This window comes from Onychostoma macrolepis, chromosome 16 (genome assembly GCF_012432095.1).
Source record: "Onychostoma macrolepis isolate SWU-2019 chromosome 16, ASM1243209v1, whole genome shotgun sequence".
NCBI classification, from domain to species: domain Eukaryota; kingdom Metazoa; phylum Chordata; class Actinopteri; order Cypriniformes; family Cyprinidae; genus Onychostoma; species Onychostoma macrolepis.
In genome coordinates, this window is record NC_081170.1 from 15788525 (window position 1) to 15799948 (window position 11424).

Genomic DNA, 11424 nt, shown 5'->3' on the forward strand with positions numbered 1-11424 from the left:
GTAGTTAGTACATCATAGGTCCAAAAACATACAGGACAATACAACATGGCAGATGTAACATGTAATAATATATTTATAGAGCGGCCAGGGGTGCGTTTCCCAAAACCATCGTTAGCTAACTATGGTGGTAAGTCCCATTGAACTCTATTGGTAACAACGGAACTTGCGACCATAGCTGCTTTTGGGAAGCGCACCCCAAAACAGCCAGCAAATAAGGTCTTCTTATTCAGTAAGAATTCAGCACATTCTTTAAAAGCATGGTGTGTAGTATAAATGAACATCTTTAAACGTAAATTAAACTGTATTTTAATTCTCATATTTAAAATTCTGAACATACTTTGCAACATTGACTTTTTGGTTGAATAAAATACAATCCTTTCAAAGTGAACGTGCATATTAAATATCATCAAAAGGATGAAAAATATGTTTACATAGACCACCGTTCAAAAGTCTGGGGTCAGTTTTTTTGTTTGTTTTTGCAGATATTCCAATTTTTATTCAGTAAGGATGCATTAAATGAAACAAACGTGACAGTAAAATTCAAATTTCAAATAAATTCTTCAAGAATGCTGAAAGAAGTGTCAACAAAAATAATTAAACAGGACAACCGTTTTCAACATTAATAATGAAAAAATGTTTTCTGAGCACCAAATCAGCTTATTAGAATGATTTCTGAATCACTACTGAAAATTCAGCTTCGCCATCACAGAAATAAATAAATAAAATTACATTTTAAAATAGACAAATTACGGGAAAAAAACAGTTATTTTAAATTGTAAACATATTTCAAGTATTACTCATATTATTTGCATTACTGTTTCTATGGTATTTTTTAAGCATAAGAAACTTTTAAAACACTATCTGATATATATGCCCTAATCTTACTGATCACAAACTTTTGTGTTTTTTAAGATACATCACACACATGAAATACAAAGTGAAGTGAATGGAGCATTTTGAGCACTAACATATACGTGATACCTGTGATCAGTCTCTGTAAGGTGTTTTTGTCTCCATTCACAGCGGCCGCATGCACCTGAGATGGATTCTGGGGGATCAGCATTGCCTGGTGCACACACACACACACACACACAAAAACATGTTTGTATATGTGGTTTACAGGGACTCTCCATAGGCGTAATGGTTTTTATACTGTACAAAGTGTATTTTCTTTCCCCTTACCCCAACCGTCCACACTGTAAAAAGTGATAAGTTGACTTAACTTAAAAAAATTGAGGAAACCCGTTGCCTTAAAATTTTTAAGTAAATGATCATTTAAAAAAATAAGTTAATTGAATTGTCAAGTTCATTTAACTTTTATTTTTTATTTTTATTATTATTATGTACTTAATAATTTTAAGGCAACAGGTTTCCTCAATTTTTTTAAGTTGTTAAGTCAACTTTCACTTTTTACAGTGCACCTAAACCTACTCCTCACAGAAAACTTTCTGCAATTTTAGAATTTCAAAAAAAAAACACAGTATGTTTTTTGAGCCATTAGTTTTACGAGCACACAGGAAGTATCCTCATAAACCATGTTCACGTTGTAATACTTATGTCATCATTATACACATTTTTGTATTTCCTCATAAACCATATAAACCTGTACACACACATACCAGCAGTCATGCAACGTGCTCACTCAGAGGCCAAACATCAAGATTACAGGCCTAGAATCTAAACTCACTCTTTCTGAAATGGGCTTTGAATGGTGACCAAACCAACCATTACATCCACTCGCAGTGGTTCAGCCGGAATGCTGGGTAATCCTTAGACAGGAAGTAGCAGGGAGGGGGCAAATCCCCCACTGGGACACACCCTGCCCAACTCATTTCTTATTCATGCTCATCAATATTGCAAAAGATAAAAAAAAAAAAAAAAAAAATCAATTACATACACAAATCCACGATAAATGTGTGTGAAGCGTGTTTATGACTTTTTCAATGAGTGCTATAACCCATTCATGCAATTCCCTTTTTCTTTGCCATTCTTTCCCGTCACACACACACACAACTAATTAGCCGCTCTGTTCTCACGCACCTCACGAGAGGGTAATTGGGGTTAGTTAATGCAGACTCATAAAACTACTAAGAGTTACAACTACTTCAGTAGCATGTGTGTTTGTGTGTGTATGTTCTGATTAAAGCCTTTAAATGCTCTCCGATACACTATAATTCAGCTTTATATGACTCCACGTAGTTTAACGAAGGAAATCAGACATCACAAAAAAACGCGCACACAGTCTGCTTTTGGAATCACAATGTGGAAAAAAGACAGCAGGGGGATGGATGCCTTTGAGAAAGGTGCGCGTTTGAGGGAAGAGCTCTATCTGTACGTGTATTTTCAAGCGTGTTTGAGTCCGACAGAGTGTTAGTGTGTGCGTACGTGATTGCGTGGGAAGTCATTTTCCGTGAGAGAAGGTTTTTATGGAGGCTTCGCTCATATCGACCACAAGCTTTCCTCAATTTCCTCCAGACTAGGACGCACACATACATGCAAACACACACACCGGGGCTTAATAACAAAAATGCCTGGCATACAAATCAAACGACTTTCTCTCAAACACGAAATAAAATTCAGACTTGGTTAAAAAGGAGCTGGTAATTTTCAACATGTTAGTGTGGTTTTAAATCAATTTAAAAGATTGAGAAAGGAAATCAAATATAAATTTTAGTGGCATTATATTGATGATCATTTGAATGGTGCATACTTATTTTCGACTAATTTCATTAATAATCTTTGCTATCGTAGATTATTACAGCTTCAAATTCAAGTGCAAATCAACTCAACAACCTAATGATTCAATTATATAACTAATAATAATTTTAAAAATACAGCATCTGTCATTTCAACTCTTTTTATACCTTACAGAAATACTCAAGTGAAATCATTTGTAGAACTGTTAAAAAATTGAATAAATATGTGTTATAGATATACAAAATAACACTGATTTAGACTTTCACATTTCTTCCATTGAAACTCTGGAACACATTAAGGATTCATGCAATGTGCACAAAAAGGAGAACACTTCATCTTAAATGTGTGTGTGTGTGTGTGTGTGGGCAAGCATCCAGCTTGTCTAGCCCAGCCAAATGACTCCCCACCAGCATCTTATTGAACAACCAGCTGAGTCAGGATTTAGGGAGAAGGAGAGACAGAGAAGAAGAAAAAAGAAAGAATAATGAAGAACAAACCACAGGGTCAGAAGTTGAGCTGTGTGCACATTTGTCAGTAAAGCAGTGTCTGGCATTGCAACTGCAGACCTGTATGATTCACATCATCCACTCGCTTATCAAAAACACGGCTTTTTCCCCCCCAAATGTCTTCTAAGTATCTCGCTGAGAGACATCGGTCCTTTCATCTAATGCCCAGAGGGCAAATCCTCCATACTTTCTCCAAGGAGAAAGGGCTCCATCCCTGCGGATGCCATCCGTAGTGTGTCTTGACTGACATGATCACCTTGTGTCTCATTAGCCATGGTCTCCCATAATGCCGAACGACAAATGAGCCCCTCTGGTGAAGGAGGTGTGGCTTCCAATGGGCGATGTAATGCAATTATGTCGTTCCAAAGGTGTCAGTCACAACAAAAACATACGTGCTATTAAATAATGCACATTGTGTAACGTGTGACATAACACACTTCACAATACAGGACAATAAGTGGTGAAAAGCTGTCAGTGCAAAAAAGAGTTATTTGAATAGAGTTTGCATAGGTTTTATTGTACAGACAGGTACCATAAACAGATTCCTGCATTATTCATAAGTACAAATCCATAAATGATTAAAAACTAATTTTAGTATTATTTATAAGTATTAATCCACTTTGTTTATTCCTGTGCATTGATTTTTACATATAATTGTTTTGATTTTATTTATCTAGTATTGTACTTTAATTTATTTACTTATTTTTGTCATCTTTTTTTGGAGTTGTTTACTTTTTATATTGTACTCCAGTGCTTTAAGTGTCAGAAAGGGACTTTATAAATAAAAAATATTACTAGTGTTATTATTATTTTTCAATATTAGTATTATCACAATTCATAACTAAAGTCTGTTTCAGTGGTGTGTGGTGGACTTTTGAAGTCCCCCATCTGCATTATATCATAATTATTATATTATATTATATTATATTATATTATATTATTGTTATAACAGGTCACAACAAGTGGTTTAAATACATTAAATAATATTTACATTATTTAAAAAAACATGGTATCAACATTTTAGGTTTTACAGACTAATTAAATTTACAGTTAAAAAAAAAAAAAAAAAGAAGTATGGAAGTATATAGTATGGAAACTTCCTGTTAACCAATTAACAGGTTTTTACTGTAGCATTTTTACAGTCTTTTACTGTTAACATCAGAGTTATTTTTTACAGTTTACCAAAAGTAGTAATGTCACAACCGAGCAGGTTACTTTGACAAAGAAAGCCTGAATGAGTCCAACCGCTACTCATTTTTACCAGTTTGACCCATTCAGACCATTTCTGTCATTTTGCAGGCCAGTTGTAAACATGGTGACCATCATCTCACTGACAGCATAATCAGCTGGTCACAGTGATGTGGAGGCACTTACTATCATTCACACCCTGCTTTAGGACCTCTATGAGACCACAAAGAACTGATGGGAGGCAAATGTTATGCTGCCTATTTGTACTTAACTTTTAGTTCAGTGCCATCTCAAAGAAAACGCCCTTAGTCTGTTTTCATGAAGGTATGGCATTAGTCACTGATAAACTGAGGCTGTTGGTGGCTCTCTCAGGTAGGACAGCGGCGATTTGAACTGATCCTAAGACTGAGAGACGGCACGGTCTGAGTCCCTGAAGCACACTTGGGCCGGGTTGCTCTGATAGGTCTCTTGGGGCCAGACTCATAGTGAGGGGGAAGTATTATGGCAGACCCTTTCTGACATCTCTAATGAGGCAGCCTAGAGAGAGATATCTCTTTTCCACCCTCCCATTCTTTCTCTCTCGCTCCCCCTTCTCTGTATCTCCACTCCTCGCTTTCTCTCTTCACCATCTACTCACATAAACACGCACGCAAAGACACACACGGCCCCCAGGCTATCCCCTCTCCTCCCTACAGCGACTAATTGGGCCAAATCTGTGATCTAATTAAACGTCCAATTAGTAGGAGAGGGGCCATTTAGCCGCTGGCTACACTGCTGTGCGCGGGAAATAATGTGATTGAAAAACAAACAGAAAATCAATGAGAGAGAGCGAGAGAGGGGGGGAAAGAGAAGAAGAGAGAGAGACAGCGGAAATGAAAAAGATGAAACAAGATTTGAATCAGTTGGTTGTTTATAAGGTTAGAAAGCGATGACCGACACATACTGCGGTCCCTCATGTAGATGTGTGTATCTGAGTGCTGTCTCCCTCAGCGATGACCCCTTGAACACATGCTAATTACATTATTCGCAAAACACACACGTTAACTGCATTATTCTATCCGTGCAGTCAGTAAGTACATTATTCTATTAACACGCTCAAAGAACCATAAAAATCAGCACATCATCAATTATTAACAGCTCACTTAACCCTGGAGAGAGCCAAGTCTCCCTCAGAAACATTCACTTACCCTTCACTTCATTAAATATTAATATAAGGGTCACATTCAACATGGAGGCTATTGAATAGATTGTTCTCATTCATACTGTGCATGCTGAGGCTAAAGGCCCAGAAGGATCAGACTAAAGTGGCCAGAGTCTGTCAGATGTCACCACCACTGTCAAACGATTCATCGAGATTAATCACATCCAAAATAAAAGTTTTTGTTTACATAATATGTGTGTGTACTGTGTATATTTATTATGTATATATAAATACACACACATGCATGTATACATTTAAGAAAAATATGTTAAGTTTATACATTTAATACATATATTTTTATACATATATTTGCAAAATATATCCTGTATGTGTGTGTATTTATACATAATAAATATATACACAGTACACACACATATATTATGTAAACAAAAACTAATATATACATATATATATATATATATATATATATATATATATATATGGGTCATTGACGTATAAGGATTTTCGACAGGCCAATTTTAAAATAATAATATCTACTGTAATTGTTACATTAAGAATGTTGTGTACACAAATTCATATTAAAATTGAAAATGAAGTGATTTTAGTGTTTTTTCATCTAGATGAATTGGCCGTAGCCTTAAAAAATGTCATGTGGTGTGACCATGATTTACATTAAAATTAAATGCTTAACATTTTTAAAATATTCTCAGTAATTAAAGTGTTTAGAAACAAAGTATTTGCATTTAATTTGAGTTTTTGTAAATAATGATCTCTTATTTTTGTTCTATAATTTCAGAGTTGCCTTCTTAAATGTAGATAACAGACTTATTTTTCCTGCAAATTGCATAAAACTGATAAAAATGTTTTAAAAATACCATTCACTTAAGCATACTGTAGCAGTGATTCATATTTCAACCACAGAAATAAAGATATTTTATTTTAATTTTAATACAGTTATTACTATTATTGGTCGCTCCAAATGACAAAAATACCTTATCTCATTAAAAATCTATTTATAGAGACATGTGTGAAACGTGCAGCATGTGGCATTAACTGCAGGCATTTCTTTAGCCCTATAGTTATTTCTGTACTTTGCCCAATATTGGCTGCTCAATTGACCCTTTGCTGGGAGTTTGATTAGCAGGCAGTCTGACATATTATAACGCCGAAAAACAAACCAGACAGGAGACTAAATTAACATCGGTGGACTTGAACTTGAAAAATGGTGTGTATTGACATCTTTTTACGGTTGAAACAAGATACCTTCTGATGTTCATTCATGTTTATTTCATGCTATGACTAGTAAAGATGAAGAGATGATCGGTTCATGTGCCGCTTGAACTGAGGCGCTACAGTGATCTGTCACGACATGTTAAAGAGCCACAAAACAGTATTCTTTAAAAAAAAAATTACAAAATTTGAACACTGAGACTTTGTTTCATACTAAAAATAACCAGCTCTGTCTTGTCTGTCAGTGTCCTCTTTGCTCCGTGATGTATTTTTCAATTTGTGAGAACATGATGTGTGGCATAAAAGTGCCATGGTTTGTCGGTCATAGCAACAGTAACTAAGGGGGTCTTTGCAAAGGTCAATTTAGAGTAGGGGAGGTTGCTGGCTCAGGTTCTGAGATGACAACATGAACATCTTTCTTATAGTAGAAAGTGACTTCTGGAGTTTGTGCTAGACTGCAGAGTCAGAATTAACATGCTGCCTATGGTGAGCGTTTATTTTACTTTGCTTGGCAGTATGATCTGGTAGAATAGATTAAAATAGTTATTAATGAATAAATAATAAATGACTGATAAATGCATAATTACCAAACTAAAATTACATGCTCTGAATTAGTTTTTTTTTTTTTTTGCATTTTTTCTCATATTGTACAAAGATTACACATAAATGAACCAAATTGCATAAAAATATATTCCAAATTATATTAAAATAAAGTATTTTATGTATATAAACCATCAATCGAATATAAAAGCAAACAAACTGCCAGTCTGGGACATATATCTATAATGGAAAACACTCTGCAGTGGTCGCACCACATGATATTTGGTCGCACCACATGATATTTTCAAATTCAATCAAAATTTACAAGCACAGAATTGGTCACCTAAACAAAACAAGCTAACTTCCCACAAAAGGTCACTATGAAATTTATAATGAAAATAAATAATTGCAGAAATAACTTATTAATCATTGTTTTTTTGAGGTCATACCACATGATATCCAAATGTGGTAACTACATACCAGCCGTTAAAAAGATTCTTTTTTTTCCAAATTTGAAAGAGACTTACAAACCTGCCTGAGGCTTCCATGGGTCCTTGGCAAATTGGTAGATGATGCAAAGTCTTATCTTTGAATGGATTTCAACATAAAAGTCCCAAAACGGTAGTTTCTTGATGGTTGCACCACATGATATTTCATAAAATGGAAATCATCGGACAAAGTTTGTTTGTTTATTATGAAGGAAATATAAATACAAATGCTTTGCAATTGTATACAGTATTACAAAACACTTTGGAAATTATGCCAAATAGTGCAGAAAATTCATCTGAATAAATTTAGGGTAATTTCAAAGATGTTTACAAAAAAAAGCTATGGCCGGACGGTCGCACCACATGATATTTTTACACTTTGAATAACAGAAAAATTACAAATAACAAATGTTTTTTGAAAAGTTAAAGTGAGTTCATACCCTTCATATATATGGCATCTTTTTATATATGGCACTAATTTTTAACTGAAAAAAATGCAATCTGACAGAAAATTCAGGCGTCACGTCATTGACCCATATACACACACACACACACACACACACACACGTTTGTTTTTGTGAAAAGTGGGGACATCCCATAGGTGTAATGTTTTTTATACTGTACAAACTATATGTGCTATTGCCCTACACCTAAACCTACCCCTTACAGGAAACTTTGTGCTATTTCAGATTTTCAATACACTCCATTCTGTGTGATTTATAAGCGTTTTGAAAAGTGGGGACATGGGGTAATGTCCTGAAAAGTCACCTTCTCCTTGTAATACCTATGTCATACCCTTGTCATTATACAAATGTATGTCCTCATTTGTCACAAAAACACACATACACACACAGACACACACACACACACACACAGGGTAAAATAAGTATTGAACATGTCACCATTTTTCTCAGTAAATATATTTCTAAAGGTGCTGGTGACTTGAAATTTTCACCAGATGTCGGTAACAACCAAAGTAATCTATACACAGGAAGAAAACAAAATAAATAGAAATTTAGAAATTAATGAATGTGTAATAAAACGGAATGACACAGGGAAAAAATATTGAACACATGAAGAAAGGGAGGTGCAAAAAGGCATGGAAAGCCAAGACACCAGCTGAAATCTATCAGTAATTAGAAAGCAATCCTGCCCCTAGTCAGCGGAAATTAATATTAGCTGGTTCAGTCCCAACACCTACAGTACCAGGATGATGAAGATGAAACAAGGGTGGACATTTCAGCAAGAAAATGATCCAAAAAGAAACCCAAGGAAACTCTCAATTGGTTTCAGAGAAAGAAAATAAAGCTGCTAGAATAGCCCAGCCAATCACATGACACCACACCTGAGCAATGCATGTGACTAGCTTCTCCATACAGGAGGCGTATACGTATGATGCTATATATTAACTTACGTGAGAACAGTATATGATTTAGAGTGAGAATACCCAAATTACAAATTATAGCTGATAAGTGAAATTTGCCAAAAGCTGAAATCTTCTAGTTCTGGTATACCTTTTTATTAACAGCATTTTACATTCACGCCTGCTATTTTAATGTGTGAAATAAATCTTGTTAATGTGACGAAATACACAAAAAGAGTTATTTTTAGCTTGGAAATCTCTAAAGGCATTAATGTGTCAGTTATATGCAAGCTTCTACTCTCAGCAACGTTTCTTATTGATAAAATTAAAAACTACTGTTATGTCAATAATTATATGTGACCCTGGACCACAAAATCAGTCTTAAGTCGCTGGGGTATATTTGTAGCAATAGCCAAAAATACACTGTATGGGTCAAAATTATTGATATTCCATGAAGATATTTTGTACATTTACTACTGTAAATATATCAAAACGTCGTTTCTGATTAGTAATATGCATTGCTAAGAATTTATCTGGACAACTTTAAAGGCGATTTTCTCAATATTTAGATTTTTTTGCACCCTCAGATTCCAGATTTTCAAATAGTTGTATCTCGGCCAAATACTGTCCTATCCTAACAAACCATACATCAATGGAAAGCTTATTTATTCATTTATTCAACTGACACTTAAGACTGGTTTTGTGGTCCAGGGTCACATATGACAAAAAATTTAAGTATACTTTTAAAACTCTTAATATGTAATACAATACTCATAATCTCTTCTAAATCTCAGCACAGTTCTTGGTTTCTGACTCTTACCATGGTGAAGTCCAGGAGGCAGGGGAGGCCTCAGCAGATGTTACCCAGCTAAGTGAAGCCTTGCTGGGCTTGGCGTAGCTGCAGATCCCCCTGGCAGCTCAGATCTAGTGTTCTGCAGGAGAGAGAGCGGATCACTCACACACAGAGCACAAACCACCTGCTCTGACCTACTGTGCCAAACATTACCAGTGCTCTATGCCAAGGTAGACTTATAGGAGTGTACTGACATAAAATGGTCAAACAACACTGAAGCCTTGCAAGAAACAGTAAAAATGCAAAAAACTAAAGCCCACGTTGACATTTGAAATCTTATTTTTTAACAACTCACAGCTGCTGACAGCTATATAATATTATATGATATGATTAACAGATATTTCATGTGACAATTTATTTTTATTGAAACATCCTAGTTCTCTGTTGGTGCATACCATGTTTGAAATATGTGCTGTAAATAATTAAAAAACTTAATTGAGAAACATAATTGAAATTTAATGGAAGTTCTCTGTTGTATGTTGTATTAAATATCGGTGTTATCTCACATATTTCTATTAAAATCATCTAGAAGAAATCATAAGAGGCACAAATGAGTCAGTTGTTGACAGAAAGTAACATTATGATGCTTAATCTGGATAACAAGCTCAAATATTTAAATTTTGGGAGAAATCAATGCCATTTGTTTTAGTTCATATTGATATCTCAAACCTTAGCGAATCAATTCAACTCACTGTAGAGATCATTTTTCAAACTCTGAATGAGACACATTACTGGGTCTTCTTAGGATCTCATTTGTGATTTTTCTTTCATATGCATATATAAAACTACCAGAATCAAAAACTGTACAAAAATAAGAAACCATTTTCCAGCATTTTACCACCTCATATAATTTTTTTCAAACTAATATACACTGTGCCTAAACAACTATGTTGACAGTTTGTTTATTTAGGTTGTACGTGGTGGATATGGATTGGTAGATAAATCACTAAAACAAAGTAAAGTATATGAATCAGCTGCAGAAATCACCTTCATGAACACTTTGTGTCCAAGCTGCAATAATTAAACAATTTTAACAAATGCAAACATAGTTGCATAACTGCTGTAATAATACTTCAACAACAACAAATGACTGTGTCAGTGATTCATACAATAAATAATGTATCATTTTGAAAGTGTTTGCATGTAGCTTGATTGCTAAATACAATAAAATTCCCGTTATACAGTTGGGAAACGATGATGCAACTTACCACATTCAGTGTGAAACACAATTCCATCACTGACTTTAAACATCACGAACTTTTCCAACGCACTGCGGTAATTTCGCTGTTTTCATACTTTTCTTAACTTCAGTCCCGCTCTTGGTCAATGATACTCCAAAATATCTTGAGACCGCAAACACATCTGGGCACGTATGTAAAGAAAACTACAAATACCAT

General features: G+C 34.8%; 1 protein-coding gene across 3 annotated transcripts in view; it reads right to left on the reverse strand.

Moving 5' to 3' along the window:
- The window catches only part of invs (inversin), a 35782-nt gene extending 24377 nt beyond the window's left edge, over positions 1 to 11405 (reverse strand). For 2 of the 3 annotated variants that reach the window (XM_058747887.1, XM_058747886.1), the window contains exons 1-3: positions 11236 to 11404; positions 9995 to 10106; positions 982 to 1066 (exon numbers count right to left, since the gene is read on the reverse strand). In XM_058747887.1, coding sequence (XP_058603870.1) covers positions 982 to 1066; positions 9995 to 9997 — 88 coding nt within the window. In that variant the 5' untranslated portion in view covers positions 9998 to 10106; positions 11236 to 11404. Of the gene's footprint in view, positions 1 to 981; positions 1067 to 9994; positions 10107 to 11235 lie in introns of all 3 variants that reach the window. The other variant, XM_058747888.1, reaches the window with a different exon arrangement.
- Between the last annotated feature and the right edge of the window lie 19 nt (positions 11406 to 11424).